General features: G+C 44.9%; 1 protein-coding gene across 5 annotated transcripts in view; it reads left to right on the top strand.

Moving 5' to 3' along the window:
* Positions 1 to 24,116, top strand: part of LOC139537820 (actin-binding LIM protein 3-like) — a 124,686-nt gene that overhangs the window by 62,335 nt on the left and 38,235 nt on the right. For all 5 annotated transcript variants that reach the window (XM_071339637.1, XM_071339636.1, XM_071339639.1 and 2 more), the window contains exons 3-7: positions 3,801 to 3,984; positions 11,031 to 11,143; positions 15,456 to 15,582; positions 16,519 to 16,612; positions 21,526 to 21,613. In XM_071339637.1, the coding sequence (XP_071195738.1) occupies positions 3,801 to 3,984; positions 11,031 to 11,143; positions 15,456 to 15,582; positions 16,519 to 16,612; positions 21,526 to 21,613 (606 nt within the window). The remainder of the gene's footprint in view (positions 1 to 3,800; positions 3,985 to 11,030; positions 11,144 to 15,455; positions 15,583 to 16,518; positions 16,613 to 21,525; positions 21,614 to 24,116) is intronic.

Raw genomic sequence — 24,116 nt, forward strand, 5'->3', positions numbered from 1 at the left:
TCTCTCCTCCCAGAGGATGCAGGGGGGTGGCAACCATTCCTTATCTGGTCCAGGTGAGGGGAGCTTGTCTGCCTATAGCGCTGCATTTCTGCAGGGTGGAGCTCATTAGAATAATACTCAGCATGCTTTGCAATTGTTCATTTTTACATATTCATTCATATTTATTTAATTTAGCAGACACTTTTATCACACCATAGTGCTATCAGACTTCTGATACAAAAATGTGAACCGCTATAAAAAAATAAATAGAAAAGGAAAGTATTTTGAAAATACAAATTACAGTTTTTTGAAAATACAAAATTATTTGGAGTGTAGTTCAGCCCAGTGTAATTCAAATCACAAAATACTCAGAATACTCAATAATGAGTTTCATATACATACAACTACCCATCTCTGGGACCACTGAGAAGGCCATAAAGACTAATTGTGTGCCATGCCATTACCAAGGGAGGAGAGGAGAGGAGAGGAGAGGAGAGGAGAGGAGAGGAGAGGAGAGGAGAGGAGAGGAGAGGAGAGGAGAGGAGAGGAGAGGAGAGGAGAGGTCAGGCCTGTCCTGCAGTGTGAAAATTTGAATTGTGTCTGTTGGCTGTTGATAAATACAATCTCTCTCCCATCTTCCTCCTCCACCCCCATCTGGTCTTCTCCTGGCTGACCTGGCATCAGTTTGGTGTGGAGACACTAGCAGCAGTAGCAGCAGCCAGTGGGGTCTTTATTTTGATTGATTTATGGAGTAACTTAATTATTCATTGGGCCAGATAGAGAGAATAAACTGTAGGGTGTGCAGATGTCACCGCTAGCCTTTCAAAGGCTTTTTCTCTGGTCATGAATGGGCAGTGATTTGTTTCGCTGGCTGGGGCTCAGGCTCTTTGATCAGTGAGGTTGATCAGTGAGACAAAGAGGAGTCAGTGTGTTCGTAGAACTAGAGGAATGGTGTAACTAACTGTAGTGCTGTTGATAGTCTCTAGATGTTGGCTACTGTATGCTTGTATTTTCTATGGTCCAGATCAGGGTTTCCCAAACTGGGTCCTGGGGCTCCCACCTGGGTGCACGTTTAGTTTTTTGCTCTAGGACTACACAATTAGCCAACGTTGATGATTTGAATCAGCTGTGTAGTGCTAGTGTTTGACAAACCCTGTTCTAGATGTCTCCACTGAGGGGGGAAGGGAATAGGTGATGGTGAACAGAATCTCAGTTCTGCAAAATCATCTATTGTTTTAGCTCACATATCCCTTTCTTAAGATTTAATTGATTCATTTTCATTTGATTCATTTTCATGTAATTGATTCATTTTCATTTAATTGATTCATTTGTTTTCATGGTTGGTAGAAATAACACCAGCTGTGCTATTTAGTGCTTTATTGCTTCATTCAAATGTCCCCGATGTGGGTGGGAGAAGTGGTACCCATGAATCATACAAATAATGTGTTGAAGTTAAAATGAGGCCAGTGTGGTTAAATTGCTCTTCCCTGATCTCACCCACACACACTGTGGCTGTCTCCCTGACTGGCAGCATGTGTAGCGAGGCGCCCCAGGTGGATGTGTGTGTCTTGTCCATGCTGCAGAGTGTTGTTGCCAGCCGGTGTTATTGGAGCGAGCAGCGAACAGAATCATGTTTCACTCCTCCTGAGGGGCAGGTGGGGGGTTGGGGGTTGGTGGGGGTTGGTGGGGGTTGGGGGTGCTGTACCTGCGATTGTTCCTGTTCCTCCTCAGAGTCTCAGTCAAGCCCTCTGCACGACCACTACCTACAGACACTGGAGCAACACTGAGCAGCACTCATTATGGTGTCTGACGACACTACCAGTCTGACTATTCATACTCTGACTCTACTCATACTCTACTCATACTCTGACTCTACTCATACGCTGACTCTACTCATACTCTACTCATACTCTGACTCTACTCATACTCTGACTCTACTCATTCGCTGACTCTACTCATACTCATACTCTATTCTTACTCTGACTCTACTCATACTCTGACTCTACTCATACGCAGACTCTACTCATACTCATACTCTATTCTTACTCTGACTCTACTCATGCTCTGACTCTCTCTACGTCACTTGTGGACTATTAAGGGAATGATCAAAACCTACTAGAATAGAATATCTGTCTCCTTTGATTGCTTTATTCAAAATGATCATGCCGTTCATTCAGCAATAGGTTTGTAAGGCTTTTAGCCATTTGTAGAGATAGCATGTATGTATCTCTGTCCATGTCTCATAATGGTAATTCTCTGTCAGCGGCAGTGAGGTGCTTTCTACCAAGCTAGGCTACTAAACACTTTGCCTCAGGTACTGTCACACTCAGCTGGATCTAAAGCCAGTTAGCGTCTTTTTTTTTTTTTTACATGCACACTGTGGTTTGAGTTACAGCAATAGCACTGTTAATGGGCATCTACATGTCCACAGTTGGGTTAATGTGATTATACAGTGTGGCTGTGATCATTATATTGTAACGATGTGCGCTAAGAGTTCATGGAGGGAGAGTTTTAATAAAATAAACATAATCCAAAGCAAGAAACACTAAACAGCACTCAGACATGACACAGGAACAGAAACAATAACGCCTGGGGAAGGAACCAAAGGGAATTAAATATATATATATAGGGAAGGTAATCAGGGAAGTGATGTCTAGGTGAGTCTGATGACGCGCAGGTGTGCGTAACAATGGTGACAGGTGTGCGCCATAACGAGCAGCCTGGTGACCTAGAGCGCCTTGGAGAGAGCATACGTGACGGTACCCCCTCCCCGGCGGGTTCGGCTCCAGCCGCAGGACGCCGACCAAAGGGACGATCCCGGGGATCAGGAGCGGGAGCACACATGATATATATCCACTTTTCAAAATCCTCATGTATGGGTTATAGTATTTAACCTTTGACTTTATAGGGGTCATGGGTCATACAGGCCAGGCTTATATAATGTACCGTAGTGACACACACACACACTCACACACACACACTGCCCATGTTTACCAAAGAGATGACATGTCATGGTTGAAATGTGACAGGGCCCCTCACAGTTCACTCAAGCCCTAATCAAACACTTCAAGACACTGTCTGACCCATAAAACCCCTGCCTGAGGAACACTGCTTGTTCAAGCATGTTGTGTGTTCATGCTATTTCCAACAGAGGCTATTAGCCCATATTGCTCTGTACTGTTGAGACCATGCTTTTGATTACCGGTTACATTACATTGTTGTTGTTCCCTTTTCCTCTATTGTGTATATATACAGTATATACATATATATACTCTATTGTGTGTATATATATATATACAGCCTGATTAAGCACCTGTTCTACTCTTTTCTTCATTAACTCTAGACCAGCGACGTTAATATCTCACGTCTGTTCTACTCTTTTCTTCACTAACTCTAGACCAGCGACGTTAATATCTCACGTCTGTTCTACTCTTTTCTTCACTAACTCTAGACCAGCGACGTTAATATCTCACGTCTGTTCTACTCTTTTCTTCACTAACTCTAGACCAGCGACGTTAATGTCTCACGTCTGTTCTACTCTTTTCTTCACTAACTCTAGACCAGCGACGTTAATGTCTCACGTCTGTTCTACTCTTTTCTTCACTAACTCTAGACCAGCGACGTTAATATCTCACGTCTGTTCTACTCTTTTCTTCACTAACTCTAGACCAGCGACGTTAATATCTCACGTCTGTTCTACTCTTTTCTTCACTAACTCTAGACCAGCGACGTTAATATCTCACGTCTGTTCTACTCTTTTCTTCACTAACTCTAGACCAGCGACGTTAATATCTCACCTGTGTGTCTCTGTGTGTCTCCAGTGTGTGGCTGTGACCTGGCCCGTTCAGGCTTCTTCCAGAAGGGAGGAGAGTACATCTGTACAGAGGACTACCAGCGCCTCTATGGCACCAAGTGTGACAGCTGTGAAGACTTCATCACAGGGGAGGTGGTCTCTGCGCTGGGGCGTACCTACCACCCCAAGTGTTTTGTCTGCAGCATGTGCAGGTAGGTTCTGCGGGGCCACACACACACACACACACACTACACACGCACACACACACATATCCACTACATTGATCATCACTGGCCAGTTAATGCACATTGCTCAGTGTAAGTGCCATGATAAAAGCACACGACTGAGAGGACAACGTTGGGATGTATATATACGTTCGATTGAATTATTGACTTGGCCATGGAGGCAACAAATAGTGAATGATTTGTTTTATTGGGAGGCAGGTAGGTATTTAATCAGTGTTGAATTAAATTCATCAAGACGAGAATGCAGGTATATTCAGAGAACAAAGAAATGATCATCAGATCAAATGATCAGATGTTTCATCATATCTTCCAAGAGAAGGAACAGTTCAGTGAGGAGGGAAGTTGTCTTGAGAGAAGGGAAAAGGACATGCAGCTTCCTGTTTCTACTGGTCATGTTGGGAATCTACAGGTAACTGGCAAAACAATGGAAACACTTGAGTAAAGGAGGGATACAAAGTACATTGAAAGCAGGCGCTTCCACACAGGTGTGGTTCCTGAGGTAATTAAGCAATTATCATCCCATCATGCTTAGGGTCATGTATAAAAATGTTGCGCAGGCCATTATTTTGGCTACCATGGCTATTCCCCCATAGGATGGCTATTCCCCCATAGGATGGCTATTCCCCCATAGGATGGCTATGCCCCCATAGGATGGCTATGCCCCCATAGGATGGCTATTCCCCCATAGGATGGCTATTCTCCCATAGGATGGCTATTCCCCCATAGGATGGCTATGCCCCCATAGGATGGCTATGCCCCCATAGGATGGCTATTCTCCCATAGGATGGCTATTCCCCCATAGGATGGCTATTTCCCCATAGGATGGCTATGCCCCCATAGGATGGCTATGCCCCCATAGGATGGCTATTCCCCCATAGGATGGCTATTCCCCCATAGGATGGCTATGCCCCCATAGGATGGCTATTCCCCCATAGGATGGCTATGCCCCCATAGGATGGCTATGCCACCATCCACAGGGCACGAGTGGTCACTGAATGAATGAATGAGCAAGATAACGATGTAAACCATATGCCACGGCCGTCTCAGTCACCAGATCTCAAACCAATTGAACACTTACAGGGAGATTCAGGAGCGGCGCCTGAGACAGCGTTTTTTCACCACCATCAACCAAACACCAAATGATGGAATTTCTCGTGGAAGAACGGTGTCGCAGCCCTCCAATAGAGTTCCAGACACTTGAATCCAAAGTGCACTGAAGCTGTTCTGGTTGGTGGTGGCACAATGCCCTATTAAGACTCTTTATGTTGATGTTTCCTTTATTTTGGCAGTTACCAGTAGGCGCTCTGAGGAATTACAATGTCGAAAGCCCTCCGTCTGATTGGGTGGTTTACTGTCACTGTTTAAGAGTCTTTAGAGAGTGATTGAAGAGTTTCAGTTTGTCAGTGTGGTGGTGCAGTAGAGGTGGGGCTATTTTAAGGGTGCCATGAGAGCAGTTCCTTCTATACTGGTCTGTTTCTTGAGAACATCTTGAGACCAGTTCCTTCTATACTGGTCTGTTTCTTGAGAACATCATGAGAACAGTTCCTTCTATACTGATCTGTTTCTTGAGAACATCATGAGAACAGTTCCTTCAATACTGATATGTTTCTTGAGAACATCATGAGACCAGTTCCTTCTATACTGGTCTGTTTCTTGAGAACATCATGAGAACAGTTCCTTCTATACTGGTCTGTTTCTTGAGAACATCATGAGAACAGTTCCTTCTATACTGGTCTGTTTCTTGAGAACATCATGAGAACAGTTCCTTCAATACTGATCTGTTTCTTGAGAACATCATGAGAACAGTTCCTTCTATACTGGTCTGTTTCTTGAGAACATCATGAGACCAGTTCCTTCTATTCCTTCTAGCAGGTGGCACGAGGGCTGGACTGGGTTTAGAGTCTGACCCACAGTAACCTCTCCACCGAGGGCATTGATAGGCTGATAGCGCTACTGCTTACATGACCGTGCTTATATCCCATTATGCACAGATGTGTATGTTAATTAATGTATTTTCCACTGTTTGCAATTTATAGTTCACAGTATTCTAATACATAATAATATGCTGACCTGACGGAGTATGGAGTTATGTCTCTTATGAGATGTAATTTGGGAAGATGCTTGACAGTGATCTGCAAAGTGATAGAGAATCTACCCCAATCAGTTATCTGGGGAAGCAATATATTATATTGACTGCTGGTACTGAGTCGTCCAGGTTTAAGGGCCATAAATCTTTACCGCAGATGGTCCTGCCATCGCTGCCTGTCCTGCTAGAGATGCTGACTCATAGCTTCTGATGGTGGGAGAGGAGCAGACATTCTGTTCCGGCAGTCACTAGTCAGCACACTTAAAACACTCCTCATCCACCACAGATCACCCCGACTTCTCCCAAACCTCAATATGCAGGGCTATGCTGTGTTGCTGACAGAAGAATGTTTAACACTACTATCTATTGTTCATAACACACTGCCTCCTCTTTAGCACAGGCTCCCGAGTGGCGCAGCGGTCTAAGGAACTGCATCTAAGTGCTAGAGGCGTCACTACAGACCCTGGTTTGATTCCCGGCTGTATCACAACCGGCCGTGATTGGGAGTCCTATAGGGTCGGCGCGCAATTGGGCCAGCGCCGTTAGCGCTTGGCCGGTGTAGGCCAAGCATTGTAAATAAGAATTTGTTCTTAACTGACATGCCTAGTTAAATAAAGGTTAAATATATATATATATTTTTTTTTTAAACAGCATCTGTGTCCATATCCCAAATGGGCCTAAGGGTCCTGGTCACAAGTAGTGCACTATGTAGGGAATAGGTTGCCATTTGTGACACAGCCGATATGTTGGTTTCAATATTCAGCATGAAGATCACCCCTGCTGGCCCAGTTAAGCTGCTGTGGCCAAGCAGATATCCCCCTGCCTGCCTGTCTGCCTGCTTGCTATGTAGCTGGATACAGTATCTGTCCACAGGCCCATCATGTCTGTGAGCCTCCCTTCCTGTCACTGGATATTACCACTGAAACCCACAGTGCCACCAGTGTGTGTGTGTGTGTGTGTGTGTGTGTGTGTGTGTGTGTGTGTGTGTGTGTGTGTGTGTGTGTGTGTGTGTGTGTGTGTGTGTGTGTGTGTGTGTGTGTGTGTGTGTGTGTGTGTGTGTGTGTGTGTGTGTGTGTGTGTGTGTAATGCAGAGCAGAGGTTGTGAACTGTTGTTATTTTTTGGTTCGTTTATCTGCGTTGTTTGTAAATTATTTTTTAAACTATTTTTGTACATAATGTTGCCGCTACCGTCTCTTATGACCGAAAAGCACTTCTAGACATCAGGACTGTGATTACTCACTACGGACTAGCAGAATCCTTTTTCTTCTTTCATGACTCTGACGAGCCCGATGCGGAGGATATACGGCTCCCTCGGGAACAGGCCCCGACCCCAGTGATCTGCGTGAAGAAGAGGCGTAGAAAGAGAGACCGGAGAAAGAGAGGCCGGAGAAAGAGAGGCCGGAGAGCGGGCTGCCTGCTGAGAAGTCGGAGGCAATCGAATAAACCCCAACTTTCCTAAATTCTGCTAGCAAACATGCAATCTTTGGACAATAAAATGGACGAGTTACTGGGAAGATTAAACTACCAACGGGATATTAAAAACTGTAACGTCTTATGCTTCACGGAGTCATGGCGACAATATCAACGTACAGGTGGCTGGTTATACGATGGACCGGCAGGATAGAACAGCGGTGTCTGGAAAGACAAGGGGCAGTGGTCTATGTATTTTTGTAAATAACAGCTGGTGCAAGATATCTAAGGAAGTCTCGAGCTATTGCTCGCCTGAGGTAGAGTTTCTCATGATAAGCTGTAGACCACACTACCTACCGAGATAGTTTTTATCTGTATTATTTGTAGCTGTTTTACACTACACTGGCACTAAGACAGCATTGAATGAGTTGTATTCCGCCATAAGCGAACAAAAAAACGCTCACCCATATTTCTATCAGCATGTTAAATGTGCAACCAGAGGGAAAAGAACTCTGGACCACCTATACTTCACACACAGAGATGCATACAAAGCTCTCCCTCACCCTCCATTTGACAAATCTGACCATAATTCTATCCTCCTGATTCCTGCTTACAAGCTAAAATTAAAGCAGGAAGCAGCAGTGACTAGATCAATAAATGTGTTTTATTTATAAAGCCCTTCTTACATCAGCTGATATCTCAAAGTGCTGTAGAGAAACCTAGCCTAAAACCCCAAACAGCAAGCAATGCAGGTGTAGAAGCACAGTGGCTAGGAAAAACTCCCTAGAAATGCCAGAACCTAGGAAGAAACCTAGAGAGGAACCAGGCTATGGGGGTGGCCAGTCCTCTTCTGGCTGTGCCGGGTGGAGATTATAACAGAACATGGCCAAGATGTTCAAATATTCATAGATGACCAGCAGGGTCAAATAATAATAATCACAGTAGTTGTCGAGGGTGCAACAGGTCAGCATCTCAGGAGTAAATGTCAGTTGGCTTTTCATAGCCAATCATTCAGAGTATCTCTACCACTCCTGCTGTCTCTAGAGAGTTGAAAACAGCAGGTCTAGGACAGGTAGCACATCCGGTGAACAGGTCAGGGTTCCATAGCCGCAGGCAAAACAGTCAACATTCACAAGGCCGCAGGGCCAGACAGATTACCAGGACATGTACTGCGAGCATGCAATGACCAACTAGCAAGTGTCTTCACTGACATTTTCAACCTCTCCCTGTCCAAGTATGTAATACCAACATGTTTTAAGCAGACCACCATAGTGCTTGTGCCCAAGAACACTAAGGTAACCTGCCTAAATGACTAACGACCTGTAGCACTCACGTCGGTAGCCATGAAGTGCTTTGAAAGGCTGGTCATTGCTCACATCAACACCATCATCCCAGAAACTCTAGACCCACTCCAATTTACATACTGCCCCTACAGATCCACAGATGATGCAATCTCTATTGCACTGCCCACACTGCCCTTTCCGACCGGGACAAAAGGAACACCTATGTGAAAATGCTATTCATTGACTACAGCTCAGCGTTCAACACCATAGATCCCTCAAAGCTCATCAATAAGCTAAGGATCCTGGGACTAAACACCTCCCTCTGCAACTGGATCCTGGACTTCCTGAGGGCTGCCCCCAGATGGTAAGAGTAGGTAACAACACATCCGCCACGCTAATCCTCAACACAGGGGCCCCTCATGGGTGCGTGCTCAGCCCCCTCCTGTACTCCCTGTTCACTCACGACTGCACGGCCAGGCACGACTCCAACACCATCATTAAATTTGACGATGACACAACAGTGGTAGGTCTGATCACCGACAACAACGAGACAGCCTATAGGGAGGAGGTCAGAGACCTGGCCGTGTGGTGCCAGGACAACAACCTCTCCCTCAACGTGATCAAGACAAAGGAGATGATTGTGGACTACAGGAAAAAGAGGACCGAGCACACCCCCATTCTCATCGACGGGCCTGCAGTGGAGCAGGTTGAGAGCCTCAAGTTCCTTGGTGTCCACATCACCAACAAACTAACTACCATGGTCCAAGCACACCATGACAGTCGTGAAGCGGGCACGACAAAACCTATTCTCCCTCAGGAGACTGAAAAGATTTGGCATGGGTCCTCAGATTCTCAAAAGGTTCTACAGGTGCACCATCGAGAGCATCCTGACAGGTCGCATCACTGCCTGGTATGGCAACTGCTCGGCCTCTGACTGCAGGCACTACATAGGGTAGTGTGAACGGCCCAGTACATCACTGGGGCCAAGCTTCCTGCCATCCAGGACCTCTATACCAGGCGGTGTCAGAGGAAGGCCCGAAAAATTGTCAAAGACTCCAGCCACCCTAGTCATAGACTGTTCTCTCTACTACCGCACGGCAAACGGTACTGGAGCGACTTGTCTAGGTCCAAGAGGCTTCTATACTGCTTCTACCCTCAAGCCATAAGACTGAACACCTAATCAAATGGCATCCCAGACTATTTGCATTGCTCCCCCCCGCCCCTCTGGAACGCTGCTGCTACTCTCTGTTATTATCTATGCATAGTCACTCTACCTACATGTACATATTAACACAATTACCTCGACACCGGTGCCCCCGCACATTGACTCTGTACCGGTACCCCCTGTATATAGCCCCGCTATTGTTATTTACTGCTGCTCTTTAAGTATTTGTTATTCTTATTTCTTACTTTTTGGGGGGGGTATTTTCTTAAAACTGCATTGTTGGTTAAGGGTTTGTAAGTAAGCATTTCACACCTGTTGTATTCGGCACATGTGACAAATACGATTTGATTTGAAAATGTGGTGAAAGTTAAGGGGTCTGAATACTTTCCGAAGGCACTGTGTGTGCGTGCGTGCGTGCGTGCGTGCGTGCGTGCGTGCGTGCGTGCGTGCGCGTGCGTGCGTCTGCATGGAGAGTTGCACTCTAATCGGTATTAATGTGAGTAGAATAGAGGCCAGGCCTCTGATGTCATTTCACTCTCTCATGTGCTACTAAGGAGACTCACATTGCCCTCCTTGACCAAACGAAGTGCCCCCGGCTCAAAAGGTTTTTCAGAAACGTTGTCTAAACATAATAGAATCCCATTGCTTGTATAAATAACCATGTCAATCACAACAAATCATCTTTAGTCTCAGAATGGGGTAGTTAGCTAGCGATACGTTAGAGAACGTTTCCAGAATGGCTGTATAGAACAGTACTGCTGTAGTTCTCTCTTCTCTGACTCCATAGTTAGATTCCACTGTCACTGATTGACTTTGTGACATGTTTAAATATGGCGCCACATGTAAATTATATAAACCTACTGGAGGATTTCCGGAGGAATTAATTTTGGGCATTTTACCACGTTTATACTTTATCCAAAATTACAAAACACAAAATGTGCAGTTGTGTAAAATAACGTTAGCCACCATTACACAGAGTATACATACAGTATTAATGTGTCTACTGTGAGGCTTCGGGTTGAGCAGAATACATGTCTGATGTCTTCGTTTGGCTTGTCTTGTTTTTCAGAAAGCCTTTCCCTATCGGAGACAGGGTGACCTTCTGTGGGAAGAAGTGTGTCTGTCAGCAGTGCTCCCATTCGCTGGTCAGCAACGCGCCGGTCAAGATCCACGGACCCAGCCGTAAGTCTCTAGATCAGAGGGTCACGTGCTCCTTCTCTGTTAACCATCAAACGTCACGTTCGCATTACTGGAACGTCTCGACATCTCGACATCAAACAGCTCTGTAGCAGACAGTTAACGCTGATGTTGGGACCGTGACAAACTTAACAGTGAGTGATGACCATGAAAACATAGCAGACTGCTATAACTATGTTCTACAAGTATATTATTCTCCTGGCTTTACAAAGCTCTATTTCAGATATTTTACCTTGCCTCGCTGGCTTCGCTAGCTTCCTAGGTAACCAATCGTCTGATGACATCTGCGATGTTATAGATATAACCGTCTGATTATGTGTTTTGTTAATTTGCATGAGCTGCATTTGAAGTTGGATGTGATCATATCCACGGCTAGGTCAACAACAACAAAAAATCGAATTCCGTACTGGGCGCACAACATGACACGGCCGGGAAATGGATCTATACCACAGGACCTCAACTAAAGTCACATCACAATCCTCACACAGCACAGTGATGGTCCCGTAGGACAAGGACTCCACACTCCACAGTTCTCAGATCAGTGGGACTCTCCATCGCTCTCTCTGGAGGGGAGGGGTAGGACTCTCCATCACTCTCTCTAGGAGGGAGGGGAGGAGTGGGGGACAGGCCAGACGTCCAGAGCTTAAATGAGAACAAATGGGTGTCTGACCTTTTCCAGGGTGAGGCCCCCGTCGCGGCATTGAATCATCCTCTGCTATAACTCCCTCTGCTCTGCTATAACTCCCTCTGCTCTGCTATAACTCCCTCTGCTCTGCTATAACTCCCTCTGCTCTGCTCTGCTATAACTCCCTCTGCTCTGCTATAACTCCCTCTGCTCTGCGCTGCTATAACTCCCTCTGCTCTGCGCTGCTATAACTCCCTCTGCTCTGCTATAACTCCCTCTGCTCTGATATAACCCCCTCTGCTCTGCTATAACTCCCTCTTCTCTGCTATAACTCCCTCTGCTCTGCTATAACTCCCTTTGCTCTGCTATAACTCCCTTTGCTCTGCTATAACTCACTCTGCTCTGCTATAACTCCCTCTGCTCTGATATAACTCCCTCTGCTCTGCTATAACTCCCTCTGCTCTGCGCTGCTATAACTCCCTCTGCTCTGCTATAACTCCCTTTGCTCTGCTATAACTCCCTCTGCTCTGATATAACCCCTCTGCTCTGCTATAACTCCCTTTGCTCTGCTATAACTCACTCTGCTCTGCTATAACTCCCTCTGCTCTGATATAACTCACTCTGCTCTGCTATAACTCCCTCTGCTCTGATATAACTCACTCTGCTCTGCTATAACTCCCTCTGCTCTGCGCTGCTATAACTCCCTCTGCTCTGCTATAACTCACTCTGCTCTGCTATAACTCACTCTGCTCTGCTATAACTCCCTCTGCTCTGCTATAACTCCCTCTGCTCTGCTATAACTCCCTCTGCTCTGCTATAACTCCCTCTGCTCCCTCCCTCTATAAGTCCCTATTTAAAAATATATATTTCACTTTTATTTAAAACCTCTTATGGATCCCTTCACGCGCCAATCCCTTTAGCGGGATTGATTTGACAACATCCAGTGAAATGGCAGCACCCCAAATTCAAACTACAGAAATATCAATATTCAACATTTATGACAATATATGTGTGATACATCAAAATAAGCTTAACTTGTTGTTAATCCAGCCACTTTGTCAGATTTCAAAAAGGCTTTATGGCGAAAGCAGACCATGCGATTATCTGAGGACAGCGCCCCGCATACAAACACATGAAAAAAAAAATTCAACCAGGCAGGTGCGACACAAAAGTCAGAAATAGCCAAATAATAAATGCCTTACCTTTGAAGATCTTCTTCTTTTTGCAATCCCAAATGTCTCAGTGACACAATAAATGGTCGTTTTGTTCGATAAATTCCTTCTTTATATCCCCAAAATGTCCATTTATTTGGCGCGTTTGATTCAGAAATACACCAGTTCCAACATGATTACAAAGTATCTAATAAGTTACCTGTAAACTTGGTCCAAACATTTCAAACAACATTCAACCTCAGGTATCCTAAAATGTAAATAATCAAACTAATTTAAGACGGAATAAACTGTTTCTAATACCGGATAAAAATAATGTGAAGCGCGTTCCTGTTCACGCACACCAAAATAGGAATGACCTTCAGAGTGACACATGGAATGAATAGCCCTACTTCTTAATTTCTCAAAAGAAAAACATCGAACAATTTCTAAAGACTGTTGACATCTAGTGGAAGCCATAGGAACTGCAACCTGGTTCCTCATAAATAGGGCTTTCCATAGAAAACGTTGGGAAATCCTATGACCTAAAAAAAAAAAAATCAGTTCTGTTATACTCACATACATTATTTTAACAGTTTTAGAAACTTTAGAGTGTTTTCTATCCAAATCTACCAATTATATGCTTATCCTAGCTTCTGGGCCTGAGTAACAGCAGTTTACTTTGGGAACGCTTTTCATCTGGATGTCAAAATACTGCCCCCTAGCCTTAAGAAGTTTTAACCAGGTAGGCCAGTTGAGAACAAGTTCTCATTTACAACTGCGACCTGGCCAAGATAAAACAAACCAGTGCGACAAACACAACAACACAGAGTTACACATGGGATAAACAAACGTACAGTCAATAACACAATAGAAAAATATGTATATAGTGTGTGCAAATGAAGTAAGGAGGTAAGGCAATAAATAGACCAAGAGTGGCAAAGTAATTACAATTTAGCTATTTACACTGGAGTGATATATATGTGCAGATGAGGATGTGCAGGTAGAAATGCTGGTGTGCAAAAGAGCAGAAAAACAAACAAATATGGGGATGAGGTAGGTAGTTGGTTGGATGGGCTATTTACAGATGGGCTGTGTACAACGGAAGCGATCGGTAAGCTGCTCTGACAGCTGACGCTTAAAGTTAGTGAGGGAGATGTAAGTCTCCAACTTCAGTGATTTTTGCAATTCGTTCCTGTCATTGGCAGCAGAGAACTGAAAGGCGGCCAAAGGAGATGTTGGCTTTGGGGATGACCAGTGAAATATACCTGCTGGAACGCGTGCTACGGGTGGGTGTTGCTATGGTGACCAGTGAGCTGAGATAGGGCGGAGCTTTACCTCGCAAAGACTTATAGATGACCTGGAGCCAGTGGGTTTGGCGACGAATATGTAGCAAGGACCAGCCAACGAGAGCATACAGGTTGCAGTGGTGGGTAGTATATGGGGCTTTGGTGACGAAACGGATGGCACTGTGATAGACTGCATCCAATTTGCTGAGTAAAGTGTTGGAGGCTATTTTGTAAATGACATCACCGAAGTCGAGGATCGGTAGGATAGTCAGTTTTACGAGGGTATGTTTGGCAGCATGAGTGAAGGAGGCTTTGTTGCGAAATAGGAAGCCGATTCTAGATTTAACTTTGGATTGGAGATGCTTAATGTGAGTCTGGAAGGAGTCTCGCCAGACACCTAGGTATTTATAGTTGTCCACATATTCAGAACCGTCCAGAGTAGTGATGCTAGTCGGGCGGGCGAGTGTGGGCAGCGATCGGTTGAAGAGCATGCATTTCGTTTTACTAGCATTTAAGAGCAGTTGGAGGCCACGGAAGGAGTGTAGTCATTAGAGAAACCAAGGCTGTTGAGTCTGCCGATAAGAATACGGTGATTGACAGAGTCGAAAGCCCTGGCCAGGTCGATGAAGACGGCTGCACAGTACTGTCTTTTGTCGATGGTGGTTATGATATCGTTTAGGACCTTGAGCGTGGCTGAGGTGCACCCGTGACCAGCTCGGATACCAGATTGCATAGCGGAGAAGGTGCAGTGGGATTCGAAATGGTCGGTGATCTGTTTGTTAACTTGGCTTTCAAAGACTTTAGAAAGGCAGGATGGATACAGGTCTGTAGCAGTTTGGGTCTAGAGTGTCTCCCCCTTTGAAGAGGGGGATGACCACGGCAGCTTTCCAATCTTTAGGAATCTCAGACGATACGAAAGAGAGGTTGAACAGACTAGTAATAGGGGTTGCAACAATGGCGGTGGATACTTTTAGGAAGAGAGGTATGCTCTGCTGTAAGTCCCTCTGCTCTGCTCTACTATAACTCAATCTGCTCTGCTATAACTCCCTCTGCTCTGCCAAACCCTCCGCTAACCCGGACGACCACTGCGCCACTCGGGAGGCCCACTTGAGAGATGTTTGGTTCAATATTGTTTTTGCCCCCTCTTGTCCTGTTCTATTTTCATTCTCTGTTCTCTCTGTTCTCTCTCTCTCTCTTTCTCTCTCTGTCTCTTTCTTGCTCTACCTCCTTCCCAGACTGTGCAGGCTGTAAGGAGGAGATCAAACATGGCCAGTCTCTCCTGGCCCTGGAGAAGCAGTGGCATGTCAGCTGCTTCAAGTGTCAGACCTGTGGCACTGTGCTGACAGGGGAGTACATCAGCAAGTAGGTGCACTCTGTGGTGACATCACAATACCAGTATAGTAGTAGTAGTATTGTCGTATTGTAGTAGTAGTAGTAATAGTAGTAGCATAGTACTAGTAGTAGTGGTAGTACTATAGTAGTGGTAGTAGTATAGTAGTGGTAGTAGTATAGTAGTGGTAGTAGTATAGTAGTGGTAGTAGTATAGTAGTGGTAGTAGTATAGTAGTGGTAGTAGTATAGTAGTGGTAGTAGTATAGTAGTGGTAGTAGTATAGTAGTAGTGGTAGTGTAGTAGTAGTAGCATAGTACTAGTAGTATAGTAGTAGTGGTGTAGTAGTGGTAGTATTATAGTAGTGGTATAGTAGTAGTGGTGGTAGTAGTATAGTAGTAGGGGTGTAGTAGTGGTAGTAGTATAGTAGTGGTAGTAGTATAGTAGTGGTAGTAGTATAGTAGTGGTAGTAGTATAGTAGTAGTAGTAGTAGTAGTAGTAGTAGTAGTAGTAGTAGTAGTATAGTAGTGGTAGTAGTATAGTAGTAGTGGTGTAGTAGTGGTAGTAGTATAGTAGTGTAGTAGTAGTGGTATAGTAGTGTAGTAGTAGTGATGATCAGTATGTTCCTCACTGTGAGCCAAGCAGGAGAAGCCTACATATACAGCACGGTATGCATATTTACCCCACAGACATGCTGTCTATGTATCCATGCTACTCCACAGACATGCCATTCATATATCTATGCTACTCCACAGACATGCCGTCCATATATCCATGCTACTCCACAGACATGCCATTCATATATCCATGCTACTCCACAGACATGCCGTCCATGTTTCCATGCTACTCCACAGACATGCCATTCATGTATCCATTCTAGTATCTGTTATTATTTTGTCTTTTGACTCTGATTGACAAGAAACTAGCTACAAGACTGTTTGTGTGTGTGTGTGTGTGTGTGTGTTCTCAGGGATGGTATTCCGTACTGTGAGACTGACTACCACACCCAGTTTGGAATCCAGTGTGTGACGTGTAACAGATACATCAGTGGCAGAGTGCTGGAGGTGAGTCTGTCTGTCTGTCTGTCTGTCTGTCTGTCTGTCTGTCTGTCTGTCTGTCTGCCTGTCTGCCTGTCTCTGCCTGTCTGTCTGTCTGTCTGTCTGTCTGTCTGTCTGTCTGTCTGTCTGTCTGTCTGTCTGTCTCTCTCTCTTTCTCTCTGTCTGTTTGTCTGTCTGTCTCTGTCTGTTTCTGTCTGCCTGTCTGTCTGTGTGTCTCTCTCTCTTTCTCTCTGTCTGTTTGTCTGTCTCTGTCTGTCTTCCTGCCGGCCTGCCAAAGGACAACCAGCCAACTTGATACAACTATGGGAAGCATTGTAGTCAACATGGACCAGCATCCCTGTGGAATATGAATAGTCTACGATGCTAGTTCTACATTACAGGCCATAATCTCAACGCATGTGATTAGTGCTGCTGAGTTGAAATCAATCCAGGCTCTTTGAATGTGCTGAGTGCAGACAAAAGAGAAACCGTATTCAGACTGCATACCGTTAGGGTCTATAAATAGGCAGGTTTTTAATGTTTCATTGTGGCTACACATGAAGGGCCTCTGACAGCACCTGCACCTGAAGGTGGGACAACATAACACACACATACAGGGAGAGACAGGCAGAGACAGAAAGACAAGCAGACAGAGAGAAAGAGACATGCGATTTAGTGGAAGACATTCAGAAGCTTCACATTCATCACACATACTGTTAAAAAAGACAGATTTACCCCAAATGATCCAAGATGACTCAACTGGCTGTCCTGCTATCTAGCTATTTGTGGTGTGAGAACTAACTGTTTCACCTGTAGCTGTTTCACCTGTAGCTGTTTCACCTGTAGCTGGTTCACCTGTAGCTGTTTCACCTGTAGCTGGTTCACCTGTAGCTGTTTCACCTGTAGCTGGTTCACCTGTAACTGGTTCACCTGTAGCTGGTTCACCTGTAGCTGGTTCACCTGTAGCTGGTTCACCTGTAGCTGGTTCACCTGTAGCTGGTTCACCTGTAGATGTTTCACCTGTAGCTGTTTCACCTGTAGCTGGTTCACCTGTAGCTAGTTCACCTGTAGCTGTTTCACCTGTAGCTGGTTCACCTGTAGCTGGTTCACCTGTAGCTGGTTCACCTGTAGCTGGTTCACCTGTAGCTGTTTCACCTGTAGCTGTTTCCCCTGTAGCTGTTTCACCTGTAGCTGGTTCACCTGTAGCTGGTTCACCTGTAGCTGGTTCACCTGTAGCTGGTTCACCTGTAGCTGTTCACCTGTAGCTGGTTCACCTGTAACTGGTTCACCTGTAGCTGGTTCACCTGTAGCTGGTTTACCTGTAACTGGTTCACCTGTCGCTGGTTCACCTGTAGCTGGTTCACCTGTAGCTGTTTCACCTGTAGCTGTTTCACCTGTAGCTGGTTTACCTGTAACTGGTTCACCTGTCGCTGGTTCACCTGTAGCTGTTTCACCTGTAGCTGTTTCACCTGTAGCTGTTTCACCTGTAGCTGTTTCACCTGTAGCTGGTTCACCTGTAACTGGTTCACCTGTCGCTGGTTCACCTGTAGCTGTTTCACCTGTAGCTGGTTCACCTGTAGCTGGTTCACCTGTAGCTGGTTCACCTGTAGCTGGTTCACCTGTAGCTGTTCACCTGTAGCTAGTTCACCTGTAACTGGTTCACCTGTCGCTGGTTCACCTGTAGCTGTTTCCCCTGTAGCTGGTTCACCTGTAGCTGGTTCACCTGTAGCTGGTTCACCTGTAGCTGTTCACCTGTAGCTGGTTCACCTGTAGCTGTTCACCTGTAGCTGGTTCACCTGTAGCTGTTCACCTGTAGCTGGTTCACCTGTAGCTGGTTCACCTGTAGCTGTTCACCTGTAGCTGGTTCACCTGTAACTGGTTCACCTGTCGCTGGTTCACCTGTAGCTGTTCACCTGTAGCTGGTTCACCTGTAACTGGTTCACCTGTCGCTGGTTCACCTGTAGCTAGTTCACCTGTAGCTGTTTCACCTGTAGCTGGTTCACCTGTAGCTGGTTCACCTGTAGCTGGTTCACCTGTAGCTGGTTCACCTGTAGCTGTTCACCTGTAGCTGGTTCACCTGTAACTGGTTCACCTGTAGCTGTTTCCCCTGTAGCTGGTTCACCTGTAGCTGTTCACCTGTAGCTGGTTCACCTGTAGCTGTTTCACCTGTAGCTGTTTCCCCTGTAGCTGGTTCACCTGTAGCTGGTTCACCTGTAGCTGGTTCACCTGTAGCTGGTTCACCTGTAGCTGTTTCACCTGTAGCTGGTTCACCTGTAGCTGGTTCACCTGTAGCTGGTTCACCTGTAGCTGGTTCACCTGTAGCTGGTTTACCTGTAGCTGGTTCACCTGTAGCTGTTTCACCTGTAGCTGTTTCACCTGTAGCTGTTTCACCTGTAGCTGGTTCACCTGTAGCTGTTTCACCTGTAGCTGGTTCACCTGTAGCTGGTTCACCTGTAGCTGGTTCACCTGTAGCTGTTTCACCTGTAGCTAGTTCACCTGTAGCTGGTTCACCTGTAGCTGGTTTACCTGTAGCTGGTTCACCTGTAGCTGGTTCACCTGTAGCTGGTTTACCTGTAGCTGGTTCACCTGTAGCTGTTTCACCTGTAGCTGTTTCACCTGTAGCTGGTTCACCTGTAGCTGGTTCACCTGTAGCTGGTTCACCTGTAACTGGTTCACCTGTAGCTGTTTCACCTGTAGCTGTTTCACCTGTAGCTGTTTCACCTGTAGCTGTTTCACCTGTAGCTGGTTCACCTGTAGCTGTTTCACCTGTAGCTGGTTCACCTGTAGCTGTTTCACCTGTAGCTGTTTCACCTGTAGCTGGTTCACCTGTAGCTGTTCACCTGTAGCTGGTTCACCTGTAGCTGTTTCACCTGTAGCTGGTTCACCTGTAGCTGGTTCACCTGTAGCTAGTTCACCTGTAGCGCTATAATACATTTTTTTCTGATGATTGATGTTATGAGACATATTTCTCTCACGGCTTGAATCCATCCAGAATCATTTCACTCCCTTAAGAGAGACGTGTGGATATATGGATGCTGATCATTTTGTATTTTTCTCAACTGTACATCCTTCGGAAAAGAAAGGTACTATTTAGAACCTAAAAGGGTTCGTCGACTGTCCCCATAGGAGAACCCTTTGAAGAACCCTTTCTGGTTCAATGTAGAAGCCTTTTGGTTCCAAGTAGAACCATTTTGGGTTCAATGTAGAATCCTTTTGGTTCCAAGTAGAACCATTTTGGGTTCAATGTAGAATCCTTTTGGTTCCAAGTAGAACCATTTTGGGTTCAATGTAGAATCCTTTCCACAGAGGATTTGTCATTTTCTATGAGAAGGCTGTGAAATGTGAATCTGACAGCTTACTGGAGTGTGTGTGTGTGTGTATGGGGGGGGTGGGGGGGGGGGGTGTAACATGTTGTGAAAGGCACAGCTGGGACACACATTCGCTCATTAAAACTGACTAAATCACTGAGTGATTATGAAATGCGGAATTGAAGGAGAGCGGAATTGGAATGATTGGCCTATTACTGGAATTGTATCTGAGTGGCAGCCATCACTTGTATCTGAGTGGCAGCCATCACTTGTATCTGAGTGGCAGCCATCACTTGTATCTGAGTAGCAGCCATCACTTGTATCTGAGTAGCAGCCATCACTTGTATCTGAGTGGCAGCCATCACTTGTATCTGAGTGGCAGCCATCACTTGTATCTGAGTGGCAGCCATCACTTGTATCTGAGTGGCAGCCATCACTTGTATCTGAGTAGCAGCCATCACTTGTATCTGAGTAGCAGCCATCACTTGTATCTGAGTAGCAGCCATCACTTGTATCTGAGTAGCAGCCATCACTTGTATCTGAGTAGCAGCCATCACTTGTATGTGAGTAGCAGCCATCACTTTTATGTGAGTAGCAGCCATCACTTGTATGTGAGTGGCAGCCATCACTTGTATCTGAGTAGCAGCCATCACTTTTATGTGAGTAGCAGCCATCACTTGCATGTCTCTTCTCTCTTTCTCTGTTTCCATCTTATATCTTCTGCAATCCACTCCCAATTATGTCTCTTTTAATCTCTTTCACTTGCTCTTGCTCCCTCCCTCCCTCCCTCCCTCCCTCCCTCCCTCCCTCTCTCTCTCTCTCTCTCTCTCTCTCTCTCTCTCTCTCTCACACCATACCTCCCTCTCTCCCCCACCCTTGTTACCTCTCTCTCTCTCTTTCTCTCGCCATACCTGCCTCTCTCCCCCACCCTCGTTACCTCTCTCGCTCTCTCCCTCCCTCCCTCTCTGTCTCTCTCTCTCTCTCTCTCTCGCTATACCCCCCATCTCTCCCCCACCCTCATTACCTCTCTCTCTCTCCCCATACCTCCCTCTCTCCCCCACCCTCGTTGCCTCTCTCTCTCTCTCTCTCTCTCTCTCTCTCTCTCTCTCTCTCTCTCCATCTCTATCCTCTCTCACCATACCTCCCTCTCTCCCCCACCCTCGTTGCCTCTCTCTCTCTCTCCATCTCTATCTCTCTCTCACCATACCTCCCTCTCTCCCCCACCCTCGTTGCCTCTCTCTCTCTCTCTCTCTCTCTCTCTCTCTCTCTCTCTCTCTCTCTCTCTCTCTCTCTCTCTCTCTCTCTCTCTCCCCATCTCTATCTCTCTCTCACCATACCTCCCTCTCTCCCCCACCCTCGTTGCCTTTCTCTCTCTCTCTCTCTCTCTCTCTCTCTCTCTCTCTCTCTCTCTCTCTCTCTCTCTCTCTCTCTCTCTCTCTCTCTCTCCCCATCTCTCTCTCTCCCCATCTCTCTCTCTCTCTCTCTCTCTCTCTCTCTCTCTCTCTCTCCCTCTCTCTCTCTCTCTCTCTCTCTCTCTCTCTCCATCTCTATCTCTCTCTCCCCATACCTCCCTCTCTCCCCCACCCTCGTTGCCTCTCTCTCTCTCTCTCTTCTCTCCTCTCTGACTCTCAGGCAGGGGGAAAGCACTACCACCCCACCTGTGCCCGTTGTGCCCGCTGTCTCATGATATTTACAGAAGGAGAGGAGATGTACCTGACAGGTGAGTAAGGCTCTCTTCCTGTTGATGATAACACCATCATTATATCATTATTCATATAATAACTATATAAGTATTTTAATAATTATATTTCCGATGTATTGTATCATTTACTTTGACCTACAATGCACTTCGATGGTGAGTCCCAGTCACTTATGCAGTCATACGGTGGTAATTTGCTCTTGGTGACATTGGTCCAATGCGATTGATCGCTAATGAATTAGCAGTGGGGATGCCCAACCACCATGTACTTCCAGAAGTCAGTATTGGATGACCAGGACAGACTCCTCAGAGGGAGGTTCAGACTACTGCTCAGCAGGGCCTTGGCCTGTCATTACTTTGAATTATGGCAGTTCTATAAACAGTCTCCCACCATTATTGATCACAGCTAAACTGTACATTATTGACTGTCTATTCTACAGTGCCTCTGATGGCCACTCAATATAGCTCACTGTGAAGAGGTGGTCTGCTGGCTTCTCATCACTGATCAGCTCCATCAAATGGCACCCTAATCCCTATATAGTGTACTACTTTGACCAGAGCTCTATGGCACCCTAATCCCTATATAGTGCACTACTATGAGGGAGTATTACTAAACCGAGAGAGTATTACTAACCTGAGAGAGTATTACTAAACTGAGAGAATATTACTAAACTGTGAGAGTATTACTAAACTGAGAGAGTATTACTAACCCGAGAGAGTATTACTAAACTGAGAGAGTATTACTAAACTGAGAGAGTGTTACTAGACTGAGAGAAATGAGAGAATATTACTAAACTGAGAGAATATTACTAAACTGAGAGAGTATTACTAAACTGAGGGAGTATTACTAAACCGAGAGAGTATTACTAACCTGAGAGAGTATTACTAAACTGAGAGAGTATAACCTGAGAGAGTATTACTAAACTGAGAGAATATTACTAAACTGTGAGAGTATTACTAAACTGAGAGAGTATTACTAACCCGAGAGAGTATTACTAAACTGAGAGAGTATTACTAAACTGAGAGAGTGTTACTAAACTGAGAGAAAATTACTCAACGGAGAGATTATTACTCAACTGAGAGAGTATTACTAAACTGAGAGAGTATTACTAAACTGAGAGAGTATTACTAAACTGAGAGAGTGTTGCTAGACTGAGATAGTATTACTAAACTGAGAGGATATAACTAAACTGAGACAGTTTTACTAAACTGAGAGAGTGTTACTAGACTGAGAGAGTATTACTAAACTGAGAGAATATTACTAACCTGAGAGAGTATTACTAAACAGAGAGAATATTACTAAACTGTGAGCGTATTATTAAACTGAGAGAGTATTAGTAACCCGAGAGAGTATTACTAAACTGTGAGAGTATTACTAAACTGAGAAAGTATTACTAACCCGAGAGAGTATTACTAAACTGAGAGAGTATTACTAAACTGAGAGAGTGTTACTAGACTGAGAGAGTATTACTAAACTGAGAGAATATTACTAAACTGAGAGAGCTGAGAGAATATTACTAAACTGAGAGAGTATTACTAAACTGAGAGAATATTACTAAACTGAGAGAGTATTACTAAACTGAGAGAGTGTTACTAAACTGAGAGAAAATTACTCAACGGAGAGATTATTACTCAACTGAGAGAGTATTACTAAACTGAGAGAGTATTACTAAACTGAGAGAGTATTACTAAACTGAGAGAGTGTTGCTAGACTGAGATAGTATTACTAAACTGAGAGGATATAACTAAACTGAGACAGTTTTACTAAACTGAGAGAGTGTTACTAGACTGAGAGAGTATTACTAAACTGAGAGAATATTACTAACCTGAGAGAGTATTACTAAACAGAGAGAATATTACTAAACTGTGAGCGTATTATTAAACTGAGAGAGTATTAGTAACCCGAGAGAGTATTACTAAACTGTGAGAGTATTACTAAACTGAGAAAGTATTACTAACCCGAGAGAGTATTACTAAACTGAGAGAGTATTACTAAACTGAGAGAGTGTTACTAGACTGAGAGAGTATTACTAAACTGAGAGAATATTACTAAACTGAGAGAGTATTACTAAACTGAGGGAGTATTACTAAACCGAGAGAGTATTACTAAACTGAGAGAATATTACTAAACTGAGAGAGTATTACTAAACTGAGAGAAATGAGAGAATATTACTAAACTGAGAGAATATTACTAAACTGAGAGAGTATTACTAAACTGAGGGAGTATTACTAAACCGAGAGAGTATTACTAACCTGAGAGAGTATTACTAAACTGAGACAGTATAACCTGAGAGAGTATTACTAAACTGAGAGAATATTACTAAACTGTGAGAGTATTACTAAACTGAGAGAGTATTACAAACCCGAGAGAGTATTACTAAACTGAGAGAGTATTACTAAACTGAGAGAGTATTACTAACCCGGGAGAGTATTACTAAACTGAGAGAGTATTACTAACCCGAGAGAGTATTACTAAACTGAGAGAGTATTACTAAACTGAGAGAGTGTTACTAGACTGAGAGAA

This window comes from Salvelinus alpinus, chromosome 13 (genome assembly GCF_045679555.1).
Source record: "Salvelinus alpinus chromosome 13, SLU_Salpinus.1, whole genome shotgun sequence".
In the NCBI taxonomy this organism is placed as follows: Eukaryota; Metazoa; Chordata; class Actinopteri; order Salmoniformes; family Salmonidae; genus Salvelinus; species Salvelinus alpinus.